This window comes from Populus nigra, chromosome 2, assembly GCF_951802175.1.
Source record: "Populus nigra chromosome 2, ddPopNigr1.1, whole genome shotgun sequence".
NCBI classification, from domain to species: Eukaryota; Viridiplantae; Streptophyta; class Magnoliopsida; order Malpighiales; family Salicaceae; genus Populus; species Populus nigra.
In genome coordinates this window covers 36,179,391-36,200,900 of record NC_084853.1, presented here as the reverse complement: position 1 = coordinate 36,200,900, position 21,510 = coordinate 36,179,391, and the positions used below count along the sequence as shown (strand labels likewise).

At 36.7% G+C, this 21,510-nt stretch overlaps 3 protein-coding genes across 3 annotated transcripts; 1 reads left to right on the top strand and 2 right to left on the bottom strand.

Moving 5' to 3' along the window:
* Positions 1-860: 860 nt before the first annotated feature.
* Positions 861-10,307, bottom strand: LOC133681719 (uncharacterized). The gene is made up of 22 exons (XM_062104832.1): positions 10,036-10,307; positions 9,354-9,956; positions 9,039-9,256; positions 8,843-8,932; positions 8,409-8,543; positions 8,162-8,283; positions 7,703-7,867; positions 7,213-7,318; positions 6,771-6,876; positions 6,571-6,681; positions 6,065-6,228; positions 5,838-5,955; positions 4,420-4,644; positions 3,860-4,050; positions 3,332-3,499; positions 3,035-3,140; positions 2,670-2,807; positions 2,319-2,477; positions 2,017-2,223; positions 1,471-1,665; positions 1,307-1,378; positions 861-1,217 (listed from the first exon to the last, which is right to left on the bottom strand). The coding sequence occupies exons 1-22, from the start codon at positions 10,081-10,083 to the stop codon at positions 1,059-1,061; spliced, it is 3,606 nt and encodes a 1,201-aa protein (XP_061960816.1). The 5' UTR covers positions 10,084-10,307; the 3' UTR covers positions 861-1,058.
* Positions 10,308-11,437: 1,130 nt separating this feature from the next.
* LOC133682297 (myb family transcription factor PHL11-like) lies at positions 11,438-17,787 on the top strand. The gene is made up of 6 exons (XM_062105579.1): positions 11,438-11,860; positions 15,819-15,895; positions 16,016-16,070; positions 16,493-16,562; positions 16,694-16,757; positions 17,069-17,787. Exons 1-6 carry the CDS (start codon positions 11,692-11,694, stop codon positions 17,573-17,575), a joined length of 942 nt encoding a protein of 313 aa, XP_061961563.1. The 5' UTR covers positions 11,438-11,691; the 3' UTR covers positions 17,576-17,787.
* Positions 17,788-18,200: 413 nt separating this feature from the next.
* LOC133681530 (transmembrane 9 superfamily member 12) lies at positions 18,201-21,226 on the bottom strand. The gene is made up of 2 exons (XM_062104591.1): positions 20,950-21,226; positions 18,201-20,509 (listed from the first exon to the last, which is right to left on the bottom strand). Exon 2 carries the CDS (start codon positions 20,481-20,483, stop codon positions 18,519-18,521), a length of 1,965 nt encoding a protein of 654 aa, XP_061960575.1. The 5' UTR covers positions 20,484-20,509; positions 20,950-21,226; the 3' UTR covers positions 18,201-18,518.
* Between the last annotated feature and the right edge of the window lie 284 nt (positions 21,227-21,510).

Below are 21,510 nucleotides of genomic sequence, written 5' to 3'. Positions count from 1 at the left end.
AAAGGGGACATAGTGGCATATCTAATGACATAACAAAAGGCTATTTTCTTCCATCAAGAGGCGCCGCACTCTTCACTCAAAATGCGTGAGTGCCTCCATATGTTGACACATGCCTTGCACGTACCAACAATTTTTTTAAATTAATTAATTTTTAATTGATGCTAAAAGATAAAAATATATTTAATTACTCTGGTAATTATGAAAAAAAATTCTAAAAGAAAAGACCAAAACACCTCAGAACCTAAGTTTTAATTTTCTTATCCCAAGGGCATACTTGTTAATTTATTATACATGATTAATGAAAAGATATTTATACTCTTTTTGCTAGTTTCATAAAAAAAAATATATATATTCTAGAGCAATGGGATCATTTTATTATGTTTAAAAAGATGAAAAATACAAACAATTCTTTAATAACTAATAGCTCAAGTGAAAAATAAAACATCTTTGACACAAAGTCAATTGATTTAAAAAAAGAGAGTAAAATATCATTTTGTTGTTATATTATAATGAATATATATTGAGTCTAAGCGCATAATGTTTTTACCTTTGATCATTCAAAATTAATTGCTGCAATTGCCCACATACCCTATTTGTTGGGTTATCTTGTCAAATTTGGTTTATATTTGTCTGGATTAACTGTAGGTCAAAATAAAATTCTTAGTTTTGCTTCTTTCTGTTAGTTGCTATATATATATATATATATATATATATATATTATTCCTTAGAAAAGGTATAAAAGTATCCAACAAAACACTGAGATAGCAATCCCACTTTTCACTACATCCACTGCTTCTGGTTTGGCCCTGCAGGTGGAAGGGAGGGGGGAGAGGGAAAAAAACAAATGAAAAGCATGGACGTGAGGAATTCTATTGCCTTTATTCTATCAAGTAAAAAAGAAATACAACCTGTCTGGGGATATAGCTCAAGTTACTAACGAACCAAAGAATATGCACTTGCATGCCGACTAGTGTGGTCTCTGTATAGTTTAAAGTAAACCACAGTACTTGAATATAGAAGGTTTGTTGCGTGCTGCTGCTGTACAGAAGTTTCAACCGCTAAACATAGAAGTAGGTAGATGTCTCTGTTGCGTTCGCCGTGTCTCTGCAAAGAATAGATCGAGCTTCAATTACAGAGCGAGGGGGCTCTAGATCCTTCTCTTGAAGTGAGTTTCCTAGCAGTCGCTGCATTTGCGAAGCAAATGTGTCATCCAGTATCTGCAAAAGAAAACCATGAAGAAACTAGCATGTGAGATGGTCAGAATTGACAAATCATGAAATGCCCAGATATGAACTTCAAGACCTACCCCAAGTGCATAGCAGGAACCATTATACCACACTTTGTTTTCCTTCCTGCTCTCAAGAAACTTCAAAACGATCTAGAACATTACACAGTTAAAGCATCAGGATAGCGGATAGAAATAAAATAACCCCGGTGAAGTGCGGAATTTAGATAAAAATGTTACTCTACCTCTCCCATCCTATCCCAGAATCCACGACATGTTGCGACAAATATCCGGCTAGCAAAAACATCATGCAAATTGGATATACAATCAATGAGCTGTGAACTTAGAATCTGCATTCTTTCACGGACCTCAGCCTCTCCATCTTCTTCCCTTATGTCCTCCAAAATTCTTTTTAGTCGTGTGCTTCGACTAGCTTGCACCTGGAAGAATTGTGATTTCATTCATGTTACAGTTTCTCTTTTTGCATTCTAAAAACACCAACCACGGCAAGAGGAAGAAGGATCCGTTAAGATGATTAACCAAGTAAAATTATCATCAACTAGTAGTATATGATGAGCATGCAAAATTCCATAGTATTCAGGAATGCAAGTAATACATAACATATCCTCAAATGCAATGTTACCTAATGATCAGGCACAGAATCAATCCATTGATAGCAAATTGACTATTGAATAAATGACCAGCATTACTAATCATCTCAAGGAAATTAGATTTTTAGATTTACAACTACCACTGATACAATGGAACTCAGATAATGGATAGAAGCTTACATTGTTAACGAGCTTCTCCACTGTTGCCTGCAAGTAATTTTTGTGTTTTGTTCTCAACAGAACAGTAATTCCATTCATCTGCTCCCCGCAAATTGACTTTTTATCTCCCACGAGAGGTAGATAGGAAGCCCAGGACTTAAAAATGTCCTCCACTCTACAATGTAAGACATCAAGGATTCTCTTGATTGTATTCAGAAAAATTCCCAACTGCCACAAGAAAATATTGGTGAGTTGTAAATGGACACAATGGAGTGCAAAACATCTGTGTTTGTGTGTGGGATGTTCATGTTTGCACCACTCACTTGATTAGGTACAGAATAAAGTGTTGTTGATTGTCTTCTCGTCAGCTTTTGGACATGCATATTAAGCCTCTTTGGAATGCTATCTTTCAAAGGAGTCAAGATGTCATTGTATTGCTTCTCCAAAGCTTTAACTATTGCTCTTTCCACATCAGCAACAGCCTTTGAGAAGATTGAGAAAAAAAAAATGAAAACTAGCTGTGACACAAAAATTAGCATACAAGCGCAAAAAAACATCCAGATATTGGTTTCCAGACATGCCTAAGTGAGCACATGTGGAGAAGAGGAAGAGCAAGTACTAAAGGCTTCTCTCTAGTAACTTGCTAAATCTTGCAAAAGATAGTCAATACTTACATTTTCCAAAATCAATGAGTACCGAGGCCATCGGTTGATCACCACTTCGTACTCAATAAGTGCATCTTTGATTCTCTCATACATTTCTTCAGCAAATGGAGAGGTGGAATGATTCGTCATTACTCCAGCCCATGGCACCTGCAAGAGGTAGTTAATGGTTAGAGCCAAGAACTGGTTTTACATTTTCAATTGAAAGTACAACTGGTTTTACTTTTGTTTCATGTGTGTGTGTTGGGGATGGGGATGAGAACGAGAGGGATTATGTTCTATGAACAAACATAGGACAATTGCTTTGAACTTGAATTTGGAGACCACCCTCGCTTCCACAATTTTTCACATTAAGGAAGAGAAAGCATGACAGGTACCTTTTCTGCTTTGCAAAGTTCAAGCAAGTTAATTTGCATATCCTGCACCCAGACCATTATGTAACTATGAAACAATCCCCTCGAATCTACGCCACCTTGCACTGGACTGAGACAAACAAAATATAAAATATGAGAGAGCTTCAACTTCTACATCTACAGTGGGTTGTAAATTATTTTGATACCATGTTCGGACTACATTATTAATGACACTTCATCTTCAATTTTCTTTGTGGGAACATATTAAAACTCGTTCTACTTGAAACCAAAACATACTTTTGTATTTTTTCTATCACTAACCTGATATTCCATAACTCAAGATCCCGTTCAAAATCAGCAATTGCTATCAGTAGTTCATTTACATGTGGTTGCGGGCTAGATGGAGGACATGCAGAGAGAAAAACTCTAAGCCTGTTACACAACTCGGTGCTATAAACTGCAGCAGCGATGTTTGACAAGTCGATTGAACTGAAAATAGAGAAATGTGTTAAGATAAGCATAAAATGATCAATTAAGAAGTTCATTGCATGCAATATATGCTCAATACTTTGCCTACAACTAACTTGAGAATGAAAGTCACAATGACTGGGGAAGAAAGTTTTGAATTTGTCGCGAGTGAAGAAAGAATGATATAAAAATCTCTAGTTTGGTGAAACTAATCTCGAGCAAAAAGGAGCAAATTGTCTTTTGTAAGGTTTAAGGGTTAGGGTTTTCATAGAAGCAAAATACGTAGTGCTCATTAGTTAAAACTTCAACTTAAGATCATTTTGGGTCATATCAGCTAATGAGGGGATATAATATTCATGTAAGAAAGAAAGATACCAATACCTTGGGAGTAGATGCTGGTTGTGGATCCTGATGTCTGCCTGAATTTCCTTCCCAATATTCAGACACATTTTTTTCATTTTTAAATAGGCTGTGGAGATAGTTATAGAGTCTAAGAGGAAGCCTTCAGAGTTGCCAGAAACAAACTCATCAGTCTCTACCATGTGTTTCCGACATCTCTTCTTCGCTGCTGTCTGTAAAAAAAATTTATTCAATTTAGAGTTGTATCGTGCTAATATGTTATATGTTGCGAAAATAGGATGAATAGACTTCTAGTTCCAGCACATGATTTCAAAGCACAAATGCAGTCAGTGGACGAAAATCAGTGTGAATTTGGGTACCATAAGACCCTTTCTTAGCTGATCTCTAACATTCACGTAACTCAAATGTGAGAGTGTCTTTGTACGAGGACATTTACTCGATTTTTGTATGAGAACATTTCATGTAACTTTTGTGAGAAGGTCTAATTGAAGACTTGGAAGATTAAGAGGCTGAAGATTGCACAATAAACATCCCTATGCTTGTTAGGTTCATTGAGAACATTGATGTCAAGTTTAATTTACCTGCAAATAGTTCCTCAGCATAGTCTGCGCATCTTGAGATAGTATGTCATGGATTAAGGTGTAGACTTTAACAGCTTCACCCAGAGCTGGTGCTGCAGACTCTTGCATCGGGTTGAACAGGTCTGCCAACCCCGTGGGTGAGTTTTCATCCAGTGATTTGTAGTTCTCAAAAACTTGTGCCAAGAGACTCTCAATTCGTGTTTCGCAATCTAAAAATATACTTTTCTGCAATAATACAATGAGGACAGTAAGAGGCATTTCTGGGACAATTTATAAAGCATAGAATAAAAGGTAAATTTCAGATAAGATGGTAGCACCCATGCCATGCTCTTCCTGTCATTGGAAGCCATGCAAGCCAATTTCTAGAAAACATTAACACAACAATAGCAAAAAAAAAAATAACAAGATGTCAACTAGCTTGGTCGGCAATGGATATATATATAAAAAGAAAAACCCTCAACAACCACCCAAAAACTGATGACCAAGCATAACATTCAGATTCTTACTAAATTCTTTTCATAGCATCTTCATATTTATGTATCATTCATGTCAAGTGTTTTCTTTCTTCATTGTTCAAACAGTTACCTAGAAAGTTAAAAAGAAATAGAAGTGTTGCAGGGTGTCCACTACAATCACAAACACAAAAGGATGATCTCGCCAAATTCATGGACTGGTCATGGTAGAGCCAACCTTCAGCAAGGGAAATCCTCTGTCAACTTCCTTCTTCCATGTCCCAAGCAAACCATAATTGGAGTGGCGCAATCCATTCTCATCAGTAAGAGAACCACAAAAGCTTTTTCGCCTAATTATCCTTGCCAAAATATAAGGCCTGTTTAAACTATTTGAGAGTTTAGCTTTGTTAACTTGGTTTCCAATTACTATTTCAGCTTTTGCTTCTATTCATTTTGTCACTAACAGTGAAAATTAAATACAAATTGTACTTTTATAGCATATAAATTATCCTCTGTGAATTTGCTTCTTCCATGTTCCAAACAAACCATAATTGGAGTGGCAAAATCCTTTCTTATCAATAAGAGAACCACGGAAAGCTTTTTTGCCTAATATACTTGCCAAAATATAAGGCCTATTTAAACTATTTGAGAGTTTAGCTTTGTAAACTTGCATCCAATTGCTATTTCAGCTTTTGCTTCTATTTATTTTGTCACTGACAGTGAAAATTAAATATAAATTATACTTTTATAGCATAAAAAAGAGGGCGGGAGAGAGAGGCAATAGGTTTCATCCAAATTAGCATCAAAAGCAAAGTTCCCTGAATTCGGTGTGTTGAGAGCCAGCTACTTAAATAGATCATTTCTCATTTTCTGGTTTGATTTTGAAGTTAATAGAATGCTTGGATATGCATTCAAGAGATTATTTGTAAGTAGTGTATATAATCTCAGCAATTATTAGGAGCCTACCTCTTGCATGGTTAAACTCTTCTCACTCCTGGCCTTCATAATGGGTACAAGTAACTCATTGACAAGCTCCAAGCAGTCTTTCTTTGGAAGGGCCACATCCATGACCCGTGAAAGATATCTAAAAAGAAATTTAGACAAGTTAAGATATGGAAGGAAATAGAAAGATAAAGGTAAAAATGAACAACTAGACCCACTGAGATATTCAATAAATTTGCAGTTATAAGCACCTCAATTTTGTATATGAATCAGAAACTCCATAATAATCTGCAAATTCAATCAACAGCCACTTCCAAGATCCATGTAATCTCAAATTTCGAGAATGAAAAAGCTGTGCGTGCATCGCAGCCTCCAGTAGTAGATCATAAGCTATTGTTTCCACAACAGGACCACTCTGTATATTATTAACAGCACAAAAAAATGAAATTATGGAAGTAAAACATGGCAAGCACTGCATCATGGAAGCACCTTGTATAATAGTAATAAGCACACACTTGTAGACCACATGAAAGCACTTGACAATGCATGCACACTGCAAATGATATGCAAGAAGACAGCCTGCACAAGCACTCATTTACATTCACATGCTCGTAATTCTAGCACTCGAACATTGAATTTATACTAAAAATGGAAAAGATAAAACAGCATAATTGCTACCACAAAATTATTCCAAAAGAAGCCATAAAGATAAACAGGTATTATCTATTCGGCTAATTTGAGTTGAAAGAACTGAAACCTTAATATTATTAGTCTCATCCTGTGTAATAGTACTGCCAATGAAGAGTTGTATCTTCCCAACACATTCTTGATCTTCATGGTATAAGGGCCACCATCGAATTCTATCACTCTGCATAATTTGAATAATCACATCATCTAAAGTAATTATTTATACTTACAAGTACCTCATGCTGGAAGATACAGGAAAAAGGTACATACAGGATTATCATTGAAAGATGAAATAGCAATTGTAGCTCGGCCTTGGAGTGACTTTTTTGTATCTTGTACCTCTACCAAAAGTGCTTCCCCTTCACTTTCTGGAAAACTGAATTACGTAAACATGTGAGATTTTCCCATTCCATGTAGAACAATTATACCGGAAATTATACATAGTCCTTTGTTTTGTGAGGGTGATCAGTGGTTTTACTTTGTCAATCATATGATTTTCACAAGTATAAAATTGATTGATGAACAGAAATGAAAATCTTTTGGGCCATTTATCATATTACAAGGTACATTAATGGCCCAATCTGCTAGCCTTTCAATTGAGACTGAGCTGTCTACAATTTTTACCATCTCATGCTAATATTTTTTTTGTAGTAAAAAAAAAACCTCATAGCAGCCAACTGTATGACAAGTTGAAAATAAGTTCAGAACTTACAAGATGTGGTAATCCCCACTTCCTGGGTGTAAACAAATAGCAGAACCTGGTTCAACTTGAGAATTTTCAGTAGTACTCTTCAGTTGGAATAAGCATGTTAGTTTCTCTGCAAACCCGAAAAAATAATTTTAACTGTCCATCGAAATAGTGCAGCAGAGAAGTTTCTAAAATTTTGCACAATTCAAAATGCCAAAACAAGTGGAATCCACATGATTGATGTGCAGCAGAAAAAAATAATTTTAACTGTCCATCGAAATAGTGCAGCAAAGAAGTTTCTAAAATTTTGCACAATTCAAAATGCCAAAACAAGTGGAATCCACATGATTGATGTGATTTAAGACAACCACTTGCAGTATCTTCTTTAGGATATGGACAGAATTCATTTACCCTAATGATAATCTGAAAATGTGATTAAAAGTGGATCTGTTGTTAACTTGCTACACGATATATGAGCAATAGACTTTGCAGCCATTTTAATGAAAACACAAACCTTCTGTTGGCACTGGAAACGAAGCTATTTTAAGAGAATTCATGCCAGTTTTCACTAGTGATGAAACATGCTGGACATACTCTTTCCCCATTTGCATGTAGATTGCACTACGCTGGGAGTAAGTGCTCATAAGTTTCCGCCTTGGTATTATCCGGAGTTTCTTTACTGCCAAAGTCAACAAGTGTACTTTAGTTGAATTAAGAAACAATTAAAGCTTAATTTTGGTGGAAAACTATTTTTTCTCATTATTGCATATCCAGTTACTCAGCATTGGACATCCTTTTTGTCTGTCATAACTAAATAATGAATATCCTTGATATGAATCTACAGATGACTAAATTATGAAAAAAGAATGGAACTGGGAATTTAAAACATGACAACCAAATTAACAGGAAAGAAATTCCAACGCTTCATTCTAATTATTTGACTTCCTTATGTAGCAATGACACGAGATCTTACCTTCAACTCTTATCTTCCCAACAACCTTTTTTGCCTTCAAAGGGCATGTTTGTTCTGCAATTTTAGTTGAGTTGACTGCTACAGGTTGTATACGGCGTGGTTGCAACAAAAATTTGTGTAGTCTACAATATTAGAATAGCAAAATAAATACCAATCAGAGTCGCATATTAGCCATAAATTAACAAAAAAAATCACCATTTTTAGTTGCTATATTATATTTTCACCGTATAAGCACAAGGAATCCTACCCAAAAGCACTTCGAAGAATCAGACACTCATCACGCAGAAACTCAGGAGCCTCAGTGCGACCTCTAGCCCAGGCATATAGACATAAGCGGATACATGCATCGTAAGCAATCATAGTTTGCCACGCATATTGACCGCTGCAACAATTAAATTAACAAGCCATCAGAACACAAGCTGGCAATGATAGTTGTGTGCATGAAAAAAGAAAAAAACCTGTTCAGATGGATATCAAAAAGACTCATAATCCATAAAGGGCAGAAAATGAAAATGTTCCAGGCAACATTCAGTCGAAAATCCAGAATTTAAAACAAATTCATTTAGTTTTTATATTCAAATCCTAAAGCGATCAACCAATAGCATACAAAAATTGAACTCCATTAAAATAACTAAAATATCACTATAGCATTAATAAGTTTGAATTTAAATCAGATCATACCCCGTGTTATAACAAGGTGAACGGTCTGATGAACTAGTCTGCCAATAAGGCATCTTTCCTTCCATTTCTCCAGTCATAAAGCTATTTATTCTGCGCCAGAAGATAAAGCAGATTAGTAGTAAGTGACTAATAGAACAAAGAAATGATAATTATAGATGAATTATTAAATGCCTAATGCCACTAATAATTGCAATACCTTTCATCACATTCGGTACTTTGCATAGATTGTGATGTTTGATCAAATAAACCTTCCGCTGATTCTCTTGGCTTGCCAACTCCATACGCAATTTGCTCAGTTTCTGTGTCAAACGTAACATTCCCTTCTTCTCCTCCAATTTCAATTATTGGAGGAGCACTTGGAGTCCCCATCTCCTCCACCGGTCTAAATACATTTGCTTCATTGCTAAAATTATCCTATAATCACAATCACAACCAACATTAATCACCGGTACTAAAAAAAAAAAAAACCGAAGAGATCATCAATCAACAAGCAAACAAGAACCCAACATACCAATTGTGCATTGCGTAGCTGAACTCTCTCTCGAAGCGAAAAACTACCACCCGGGCCCACCGAATTATTCTTGGGTGTTCCAGATTTTCTAAACCCTAGATCACCATCAACTTGTGTGGTACTCTTAAGCCTTCTAAAGTGAGCAGGCAATTCAATCTTCAAATCCTCCTTCAAAACCCCTCTATTCAACTTGGTTTTAGCAGTAGGCCTATTTCTAGTAACCCCAAAAATCTCCTCCTCATCTTCATCCTGATAACTTTGCGTCACAGGCTTCTCCAAGTAATCAAAATCGGAAGGACCTATATCGTCAAAACCATCCTCTTCAGTGTAGTTTCTACGACCAATCTCGTAATCAGAAACTGAAGCCACGCTCACATTATCGTCGTCTTCTTCTTTGTTCTGAAGGCACGGAGAGACTATACTGTGAGGGGTCAGTAACCCAGAATGGAATTTAAGCGGAGGCAATAGATGGGAAGAGCTATTGTAGAAAAGTGGAGATTTCGGAAATGGGTTTTCTGCTGGTGGTGGTGGTGATAGCTTCTCTGCTGATAACGGAGATAGCGGAGATCGAACTTTAGGTTGAGATTCTTCTGCATCTGATCCCTGCAAATACATGAATTACTACTATCATTCTCATTAAATAATAAATTTTTGAAAAGAAAGAAAGATCAGCATGCAATACCCGCTTGATCCAGTTAATGGCGGATTCATCCAGACCTTCAGTGAACATTCTTATTCTCTGCTTTTGAGCTTTCTGCTGCCAAGAGAAAGAATCAACGTCTCAAAGATAGAATTAATCAAAAGGAAAAAAAGAAAAGGGGGGGGGGGTATGAAGAGATTCAAGGGGCTGCTATTTCCTTTTCCTAATGAGAGGAGAGCTTAGAGAAGAAGGTAAAGGAGAAGGGATGGGAAGGGAGCGTTTTGAAAAGGCAACGGCTAGTTTGAGGCTTCCTTTTTTATATTTAAAAGAAAGAAATAAAAGAATATACATTTCTTTCTATTATATGGTGGCGACTGGCGAGTGAGTGAGTTGCCATCCCTCATCGGGTCCCAGATAGAAAGGGAATTATACGGAAAGTGCGTTATTGTGAAGGGTTAAAAAAGGGAATTTATTGCTTCGTAAATAAATAGGATATTCTGCTGCGCAGGGTTATTTTATTTAAAAAAAAAAACCTTTATTTAAAAATATATTTAAATAATTTTAAATAAAAAAATAATTTTTCTTAAAATATTATTTTAGCCGTGTTCCTGACACTTAAGTACACCACTTATTCCTTTGTAAATAAATAGGTGATGGAAATATTTGATTTTTAAGTGAAATATAAAATTAAAATAACTATAATTCATAATAATTACCTTTACTAGGTATAAAAAAAATAAATATAAATTACATGGCATCACGAAATAACATAAATCACCAAAAAAAAAATTAGAGAATTGACATAAATACTCTTAATTATTATTTAGAAACAAAATAGTTAAATAAATAAAACAAGAAATAGATTGAAATTAAAATTGTTCACAAAATGAAAAGTAATCATTTTTTTATCATATATTTTTTTAATTCTTCTAGTTTTTAGCTTAAATATTTTTATTAAATAGTAATTTAAATACATTTTAAATAATAATTATTTTGGAGGTTTTCATTAATGTAACAATGATTGTTTTTTTAAGTATTTTTATTTGAAAATATATGAGAGTAAAGTTTTTTTATTTTTTTAAATTTATTTTTGATATTAATACATCGAAATGATTTAAAAACATCAAAACAATATTAATTTAAAATAAAAAATAAAAAAAATAATTTTTTTTAAAATATAAAAATAAATTAGAGTCGGTTACAATTTGGGATTCATTAATGAATATAAAAAAACATTAAAGAGTCAATGTTTTGTTTTTATTGGACTTGGTTATCTTTTAAAGAATTATATTATTTCTGCTGAAAAGTATTAAATTAGTTATTAGTTGTTTTTTATATATATAATTGATGTAAAAAATAAATAAATAAATAAATTTTTAATATATTTTCAGTTAAAAATTGAATTAACCTATAAACTCCAATCCGACATGAAAGGAAACCAATTTCCCTAAAGACAGAAAATCTCTACAGGATGCGATGAATCCAGTTCCAGATAGCTGCAAGCATTAAGCCATGTCGGAGATGATCCTGAAATCTAACTCTCTGCGATAATGACAACTGAGATTATTATGATGACTCTTTTTAGGAAAGGAATGGAAAAGATGATAAGGATTGTGGACTTCCTTGATTTGACTGTGCTCACTTCACCCAGAGAACAAGACAGCCACATCGAGAGAAAAGGGCTCCACGTTTCCCTTCATGGGCCAACACAGAGTGACAGGCCAAAAGGTGAGCTTCTCAGTCACACAGCCGAGCACAATCGCACAATGCCACCTCGCCAGCCCTGAACTACGTACGGAACAATCATGGTTGCAGTGCAGCCTCTCTCAATTCAACCCAATTACTCCATTGCAACCTCGCCAGGCAGGTACGTTGGGGGGGGGCAACGAGAGGAAGAAATTCGCTCCTTCTCTTCTCCTCGGGTCTCAATTGCCTCGGTTTCATCTCCTTGTTGCAAAAGTCTAACTTCCGTTCTCTAATGCATACAAAGTGGCTGTTGTGTGCATTTTTGGACTCTTCTAGCTTTTTATTTATTGATGTTTTGCTACTGTTCCATTTCCATGGGCCCCACTAGATTAGCGGTTGGGCCTACGTGTCAGCGAATTTTGGGGTCTGCTCTCTGTATTTCTAACCCCTGTATCTTGCACTTTGGGAGTGCAAATGCAACAAGGAAGATTTTGAGCTGTGAGACAGAGAGAAATGAGTGACAAGAAAGGGGGTCATGATGATGATCGTGAGGATACGTTTCTTGGAGGAGAATTGGGGGGGTTTTCAATGGAGGGCCATCATTTCTTGGATGGTTTTGACAAGGAAAATGATGGGAGATCAGGGTTTCTTGAATTTGGGTATGGGTACCCTAACCATCAGTACTTTGAGCTCAAACTCCCACATGATGATACTCAACTTGGTCACCTCAGTCCACTTGGTGACTCTGATGAAAATGATGATCCGTTTCTTGAACTCCAAGAAACTCTAGAAGCCCCAACTCCTCATCATGTGCCTCAAAATGGAACTTACCACCCTGCTGTTGTTTCTTCTAACGAGGAGGTCGGTGGGGTGGTGGTGGAGAAAGAGGAGGAGGAGGAGAACAACAAGGAGGGGCTTGAGCAGCAGCCTCCATCCCCTCCTCCTCCACAACAACTTCATAATCACCTTCGCATTAGTTTTACTTCTGATCTTAAACCTCGCCTTATATGGACACGAGACCTCCATTCATCTTTCGTTAATGCTGTCAAAGAGCTTGGGGGACCCCAAAGTTAGTCTATCCCCCTCTTGAAAAAAAAAACATCGTTATTTGGTTTCTCTATTTCTTAAGTTATTATTATGTGTTTTAATAGTACTTTTTCTCAGTGCATGTTCTGAAATATTTGATGATTATATGATCATCTTTCTGCAGCTTCTTTTTTTTCTGCATTAATTTCCATCTGCACGCTTCTTTTGGTATGCCAGAGAGGCCTAGTTGTTGATGATTATAAGATCATCTTTTTGCTTTTTCTAAAAAAATAAATATAGTTACAAAAACCTCTACTCGATCGAACGGGATATATGCCTCTTTTGATATGCCAAGGATGACTAGTTGTTGATGATTTTATGATTATCTTTTTGCTCTTTCTTAATTTTATCTGTACTAAGATCTCTACTGATCAGATAGGATCTTCATCTGCATGCATCCTATGATGAGCCAAAGTTTTTTTGTTTTACTAGAATTCATAGTTGTTTACATCTAGATCTGAAGTTTGCCTAGTTGGATCTTTTTTTAATAACCTTCTGAATTTTCCTTTGCATGCGCTCCTTGAAGAAAATCATTTTTTTTCCTTCTTCTGTTAAAGATTTCTTCTTTGAAATGCTTTTTACTTCAGCGAATTTGCCTCTCTCTCTTTCTTTTTCTTCCCTTCTGTGTGCATCACAATGTGTTTTCATCTAAAGAAAACAATTGCATAAAGCACTACGGTCTCTATCTGCTATGTGACCTTTTCTCTCAGAGATATCACTCTAATATATGGAAATTCTCCCTCAACTGTGTGGCTTTCTTATTCTTTGTCCTCTTAGCATGCAGGTGATTGTCTGTGCTCTCTGTTTATTATCTGGTGTTCTGTTCTTAGTTTTATTTTTCATCTTTACTATTGTGTAGATTAGTTTAATGCAAGCCACTGTGATGGATAATGTTGTGATGTATGATTTCTTTGAAACAAATTCAGTATTTTGTAATGCTCTCTTAAGAAGTTGTTTTTATTAATTAGTTTCACCAGATGCGATTATTGAAATATTATTGAGACCAGTTTGGTGCTCAAATGAAGTTATGATTTACTTATTTTTTTTTTTCTATGTTTGGTATTGTGAAGCATGCATGTCGTAGAAGTTCTATGGATGTGATTTGTTAAGGTTTTCTCTTAAAGGTAGCGACGCTTTTGTTCGATTCTGTTATCACTATATATGTGATGGAAATCTAGCAATCGCATGTTCTTTTGGTGGAAGATCTTTTTTGTATTGGTTAATGGATTATATGTCACACTATTGAATCCCTACTTGGAGATTTTGGTATTTCTAGTGGTTCTCATAAACTGCACTTGGGATCATAATTGATCCTTTGCCATGCACGTAGAGCGAGCTTGTCAGTATCGCAAATTTGTCGACTCGGATTTAAATTCTAACTGATTTTTTGTTTCTTAATGTTTGTCGTGTTCTCGTAGTTTTGATAAATAGGATACCATGAGAAATTTGTTGTTCAAAATGTGTTTGGTGGACGTTTATGTGTATTTGTTGGTTTCGTAAATGTTCCCCTAGTTTGATTGGATGATTTTAGAGAAAAATCTGGCAATTCATGGCTTGCACCAAGGAGTCTTTACTGCAAATAGCTGTTAGCGCTCCTTTTTTGTTTTCATCTTTTTTCCAGTCTTCTTTGATTTTCAGACACGTGCACGGCTTCAATTTGTGTTTTCTTTGGTTTTATGTGTTTCAGCAGTTATTTGAGCTTATTGTTCCTAGCTTGAGTCACATTACCAACTGAGAGTTCCTGCTGGTATTCTTTCCCTTTTTCATAAATGGCTTAGGATGCAGTAGTTTTGATTGCAGAGATGAGAATTTACCATAGAAGTCCATTAGTGCACTCCTTTCCATTTTTACTCTAGCCAGCTTTGTGTTTCTTTTCTTTTTTTACCATAGAAGTCCTTTACCAACTCATGTTTTCTTTTCTTTTTTTGTGTTTCTGTATTTAGAATTGAGCTAACTCTTACTACTTACTAGTCTCAGTCACATGGTAATGCAGAGTTACTATTATTATTTTCATTTTGTAATTTTATACTAAATGTTGCTTAGGATATGTGCAGCCATGTGTTGTGTAATTCACTATGTTTCCTTCTTCAGAAATTACTGTTTCAGCTGATAATGCTAACTATCATATTCAGCTATCTGGTTCAATACGTTGGTCTTAGCATGCATGGGAATATAGGCGCAGAAAACAGGGAAAGCACAATAGAATCATTTGATAGTAAAAGAAGACGATGTGGACTCATCTAAACCTTGTGGCCTGGGGGGCTCAATCCATATATTCTTTGGGATTTGGTTCCGTCAGACTGAGATGCAGTGGGAAAAAGATAGTATGCTAGGAGGGACTGGTGGGAGGAGGGAGGGATGAGAAGTGAAGGATGGGGTGTTTCCTTGGTTTGGCTAGAAGGATAAGAACCCAAGGACGTGTTGGGAGGATCCCTCGATTCCTTCTTCATTTATAGTTTTTAATCATCCCAATTTGTGTGAATTGACTAATATACTTATCACTTTATTATCCAAACAACTATATGGATGGTAATGAAACTGTTTGCTTAGTCTACTTGTTGGACGGTTAGGATTCCTTAGGCGGTTTAGGTTTTACTATAAATACATATCATGTAACCCTATTTCGATATAGTGAATAAAAGCCTGTTGCTCCTGTGGATATAGACACGTTGCCGAACCACGTTAAATATTGTGTTCTTTCTAGTTTCTCTTCTATTGCAATATTCATTAATAATTGCTGAAGATTTTTCACGACACATATTTTGCGCATAATATGAGATACAATTTTATTTTACTTAAAATTCATTAGTTTACCTAGAATGTTGTATCATTCTCAACAAGCAATTTACTAAATTTATTTCTTGTCTGGCCTGATACTATCTCTGGCAGGTGAACCGTGTTGTATTTTGTTTCAAACTTTCAAGTACCTAACCATAATAGCTCATGAAATATTACATCATTTGCTTTCTTTATTCTATTTATACCACTTCTTTTAGGTGTTTTAGTAGCTTAAGCATCTCATGCCATGCACGACCTGTGAATCATATTTGCAGAAGCAACTCCAAGGTCTGTATTAAAGTTGATGGATGTTGAGGGATTAACCCTTTTCCATGTCAAGAGCCACCTCCAAGTATGTTTATTTCAATTGCTAAAGTTGAATGTTAGCACTTCAAATTGTTAACATTTTAGAATAAGAGTGCAAATTTAATTTTATACGAGGTGCTGATTTATTTATACATGATTATTGCAGAAGTATAGACAAGGCAGACATTCGATAAGGGAATTCAGCGAGCCACTTAGAAATGGTGAGTCTTTCTAAACAACACCTAGTTGGGAATCTACCTGTCATTATTCTTCTATCTGAAAATTCAAGGTCATCAATTTAGTAAATTGAACACAAATAACTTCTGTAAGATTCAGCAACATCTTTTTGCGCTAACATTTTAGAATCATATAAGGGTGAAATGTTTGGTATTTTCTCCAGCTGTTATGTTCGAATTATATTGGAAATACATTCTTCTAAGCCTTCGTTATCCTCTAGATATCTCCCACGAGGGAAAAGGGAAAGTTCTGATTTAATGTCGGTGCTATCAAGGGCTTGATAGTTAAGAAAACAGAGAGAAAGAGAGAGCATGCTTGATCTTTCTATGCAAAACGAAAAGCTTTCTATAACTTTGAGTAGAGCATGTCATCATGAACCTGATATTGTATTCTGAATGAATGGAAGGTATCTCAGCTGCTCAAGGATCTGAAGGCCCGAGTAGCTCTATGAACTTGCCCCCGTCGCAAGCAAAGAAGTATGATTAATATTTTTGTTGTCATTTGGGAAAACCCTTGTTCTGCTAGTATTTGGGGTTTTATTTTCATTTTGCAATCAAGCTAACAGCTCCAAATTTGTTGTTTCCTGGTGCTTCCATGTCATATATAGTCGACCCAAAGGCAAATCAAAGGTTAAGAAAGAAGATCGAGGCAGCCTTTATCTGCAGATTCAGGCAAGCTTCTTCTCCTTGTTTAAGAATTATTCTCTTTATTCTTTAAGTTGAAAGGATCTCACTGTTCATTATTGATATTCAGTTCGAAGCATTACACGTGTTTGATCGATTACGTAGCCTCTACATTCGGAATGTTACATGGACAACTTGGTTTGTGGTTGTCTGCTGCGGATCAAAACAGCAATCAACAAGCTACTCCTATGCTTGTGGATTTTGTATTCATTTCTTAAGGAAATGGATATAATTTTTATTTTTATTTTCCTTTGAACTTCATACCAGAGTTGAAGTTCATCTACTTTCATCGTGTGCAGGCCCAGCGGACTATGCATAGGTATCTGCATGCACAAGGGAGTTACCTCAGCATAGCAATAAATAACGCGTGTAAGTTTGTTTCTAACCAGTGCGTTGAAGGCACAGCCCTGGAGAATGGCAATTGCTATGGGCAAGGCTTCACCAGATCAGGAAACGCGGCCCTGCTGATGCCGTATTTTTACCAGAACCAGCTGAACGCGAGTTATGCATGTAATTCAATGGAGGCAGTTAATGCAGGTATTTCTGTTGAAATGCCATGGAGTAGTTTCCAAACCCCAACGACAGTTCAATCTGGGACTGAGAACAGCTCCGTTCCAGTCGGGCATTCAGCAGGTTCATATCTGGAAGGTTCCAAAACACTTCCTAGACAAGGAAGCGAGGGGGATGGAGCATCATATGATGACCCCGTGGATGACTATTTGAACTGGGATGACACCTGCGCAAACATCCTAGCTATCAACTATGGTCGCTTTGATCCCGACGGAGGTGCCAGGACCTCTAAATGACAGGCCGAAATCAATCATCAATCATCGGAATTTGGTTGGTCTGGCCAGTTTCAAGAATTTCTACCCTTGCATCAGGAGTAACCTCCCTACCTACCTATCCATGATGTAATTAACAGCAGTAAGACTGGATTGTGAAGACTTTCAGCAGTTAGTGTTTTGGTTTTTATTTATGAAGAAAGTGCTTTGAATGTTTCAAGTAAATATTCCATTCACATACTCCTGTACCTTCTTCTAGGTCGGAATTTTGTTTCCTACTGAAATCTCTCAACCTTGGGATTAAGTTATTGCAAGATCCAGATTTGAATTATTTGTTTAAACAAAGGTGGATTTTGGCACGTGGCTGCACTAACACGTCCTCCCCACCTTAAGCAAGGCAAGTTTTGATCTTGCGTGACAAGGCGTGCAAAACGAAATTTGATCTTGCATTACAAGGCAATTTATCTATAGATTAAGAGTTACTGTATCTAAAGTGCACTGGCAGACACATGATAGGAGCAGGAGGCGTTATTGAGGCCTGAGGGTACTCCTAACCTGCCTGGACAATGTTACCAATAAATATTTCTCCAGTTTCCATGAGAGAGCTAATTAATGAAACTAAGGAAGATGCATTCAAATTGTTTGGAGATTTTAAGGAATTGCATTGCCTGCCATATGCACTTCTTTTATCAAAAAGGAAAGGATACAACAAAGTAAATCAACACTACAACATTTCTAGAGCGACGGAAATGATCAAAACATTTTACGTGCCCCAAATGAAGCTGCAAACTACTATCATGTCTTCTAACCTGGAAAAAACGTATGTAATATAACAGGCCTTGATGGATTCCGGATATCATCCGAGTCTTTAATACAGCACAAGTTGATCAGCTAGAATTTAGCAGGTGCGAAAGATGTGAACCAAGAGAATTTCCTCATACTATGGAGCAGACACCAATGGCAACGTTTAGTCTATCTTTACAGATGAGAAAAGGTAATGCACAAAGTAGAACGATGTAAGCAGACCAATGGTGCCAGTAGACAACATGATTGCAATTGCCATGATCAGTGAATAGCCCAGATAGAGTATGGCGGACACGGGTCCACTCAAACTCTGTAGATCAAAGACCAGGTAATTGATGGAGTACAGAAAGACAAAGATAGAAACTGAACCTGAAGCAAAGAAAGCCTTCCACCACCACCGCCAATCCTCCACACAAAGATGCATGTAGGTAAGAACCACAGACACTTCAGCACAGACAATAACCAGGAGCAGCAGAACTATCAGCAAGAAACCGAATACATAATAAAACCGTCCAAGCCAGATGCTTGAGAGAATAAAAAACAGTTCAATGAAAAGGGTCCCAAAGGGAAGGGTTCCAGCACCCAGGACAAGCACCCATGATGGCAATTTACGTGCAGGAATTTCTCTTGGTATCTGGTTTGTTCTCACTGGGTATTGAATTGCCTCAGCTCGTGTCCCCATGAATCCTCCCAAGAGAGTGAGTGGCACTGAAATGCAGAACCAGAGGGACAAAAGGACAAAATACAAGGAAATAGGAATAGCACCAGTACTATGGCTTCCCCAGAGAATGAAATTCAAAATTGTTAGGATAACAAAGACAATCCCAGGGAAGAAGGACGCAACTGACCAAGAGATGGACCTCCATCCTTCTGAAGTTCCTTTGATGGTTCTCCACATTCGTACTGCAGCATAGCCTGCAGCAATACCTAGGAAAAGATACAGAAGAATCATCCCTGTCAGCAGCATTCCTCGTGAAGCTGGCGACATGAAACCAAAGGCTGCAAAAACAATAGTAACTACTGCCATCCCTGTAATTTGAACACCATCTCCAACCATCACACAGAGAAGCTTTGGGCAATCTGGTTCTCTGAACACATCACCGACAACAAGCTTCCATCCAGAAAGCTCCTCATTCATCTGTGCTTGAGCTTCTTTGTCTAGTTCCTCGTACCTAGTCAAATCCCTTCTCACAGTCCTTAAGAAGATGACGAAAACAATACCAGCCAGGAAAAAGATCACCATGAGTGAGTTCAGGATTGAGAACCAGTGAACGCGAGCACCTTCCATCTTCAAGTACGCATCCCAACGAGATGGCCATCTAATGTCACTTTTCACAAATTCAACCACGTAGGTGAAGGATATCCTCTCTTGCTCCCTTATGATCTGAGACTTGTCGAGATCCGAGGGGCAGTCCACAAGTGAGATGTTGTCATAGATATGGTGCTTTGTCATCACTTCAGGATTATACTTAACACTGCAAGGCACAACCACAAAACCAACAATCTCGAAACCAGATGCCTTCTTCTTATCAGATTCAGAAATCATACCCATGCCTTCTTCCCCAGTACCAATAACCTCAACACCACTCCCTTCATACTCATGAACCAACACAGTGAACTTGAGGTGATTGATTATATAATCATCATTACTATTTTGTGGTGTATACCCAACAGGGAAACCGGTCCACTGAATGTCAATTCCATTTTGCTTGGCATACCTCATCACAGGCAAATTATCCAAAATCATGTTCACTTGATATAGATCACGTGTTCTCTGCTTCAGAAGCTTAACCTCATGCTCACTCAAAGGCTTGGTAGTGCAAAGGTAAACAGACTCATTCACATTCATTCTAAACCTGTAAGGAGAGTTATCGATCTGATCTCCCATAAGAAGCTCCCCAAGATTCTCAGCACTTTTTTTTATTCCATCATGGGCTTGGCAATAAGGGAGACTGTAGTAGCTAAAAGGAAGCTCGGTTTCAATAGAAGTTAAGGAGTTAACTTTGGCAAAGATTTCATCCCCGGTTGAATACGTGTGCATATAGCTACCAGGCAAATAAAACCCATTGCATGCTTTGCCAAACAAGACCAGAAGAAGGAAAGCCCAACAGATCATGGGCGTCCTCATTTTCAATACCAGCAAAAAAAAAGCCACTGGATTAAACAAAACAAAACAATTTTAACTCAGTACTCAACCCAATCTTATGCCACAATGCACATCAATCAAACATGATTGGATCAACACGCACGCCACACCAAAACAATAGAGTCATTTTCAAAATTCCACAACTCTTAGCCAATGATAGATCCATTAATTAACCATAAACTCGTATATCTATCGATACGAGCATCATCTTAATACAGTTAGATCTGATTAGGAAGCTTTACTTTTAAAAAAAATCAATAGCAGATCAGATAATTAGAACTGCAGAGCAATGCAATTACTTATTTAAAATAAAAGAGTAAAAGCACATTCCAGACACCAAAACCGAATCCACCATGAAACAATACTAGCAACGCATCATACCTAGATCTACTAAAATCCATAGGTATAGCATTAAATTAACAATAAATTTGGGGAGGAGGTTCGTTACCTCAATCAGATCTAGAAAACTCGTAAACGGTTCGGGTGGAGAGAGATCGGATCCGGATTCGGAGATGCCCAGGGCGTTACGCAGAGCGCTCGCTCTTTCTCTCGCGAAGTGGAAGATTCTTCTGTGGGTTTTTTTTTGTCTTGTTTTGTGCGTGGGTGAACTGAAGATGGAGAAAGGGAAGAGAAATCACTGAAATGAAAAGGGAAAGCACGAATCGGGTGCGCGTGTGAGGTATGGAGAGAGTTACAGGGTTACTTAACGAAGGGTGTCTTCAGAAAAATGTAGAATGGTTATAGTTTAAAATATATTTTTTTTAATGTATTAAAATAATATTATAAAAAATTATTTTTCATATAAATATATTAAAATAATTTAAAAACATAAAAATTTTATATTTTAAATAAAAAATTTAAATTTTAAAAAAATATAATCTTAACCGTATTTATAAATATACATAAAATACTTTAAAAAGAAATTGGGTCGTTACGGCTTGGCCCCACTATGTATGGGATGGGTTAACTTAATTGGCTGACCGACTTGTCGGTATTCAAAAATTCTCAT

Bases quoted from the DNA above. Each gene is read 5' to 3' on its own strand.
- LOC133681719 (XM_062104832.1), bottom strand. From the start codon at position 10,083: ATGTTCACTGAAGGTCTGGATGAATCCGCCATTAACTGGATCAAGCGG. The intron at 8,544-8,842 runs GTATGATCTGAT...TAATTGTTGCAG, and splicing joins TCACCTTGTTATAACACGGG to CGGTCAATATGCGTGGCAAA. The intron at 1,666-2,016 runs GTAAGCTTCTAT...CAATTCTTCCAG, and splicing joins TGGAGAAGCTCGTTAACAAT to GTGCAAGCTAGTCGAAGCAC.
- LOC133682297 (XM_062105579.1), top strand. From the start codon at position 11,692: ATGGGCCAACACAGAGTGACAGGCCAAAAGGTGAGCTTCTCAGTCACA. The intron at 16,563-16,693 runs GTATGATTAATA...TGTCATATATAG, and splicing joins CCCCCGTCGCAAGCAAAGAA to TCGACCCAAAGGCAAATCAA. The intron at 16,758-17,068 runs GCAAGCTTCTTC...CATCGTGTGCAG, and splicing joins GCCTTTATCTGCAGATTCAG to GCCCAGCGGACTATGCATAG.
- LOC133681530 (XM_062104591.1), bottom strand. From the start codon at position 20,483: ATGAGGACGCCCATGATCTGTTGGGCTTTCCTTCTTCTGGTCTTGTTT.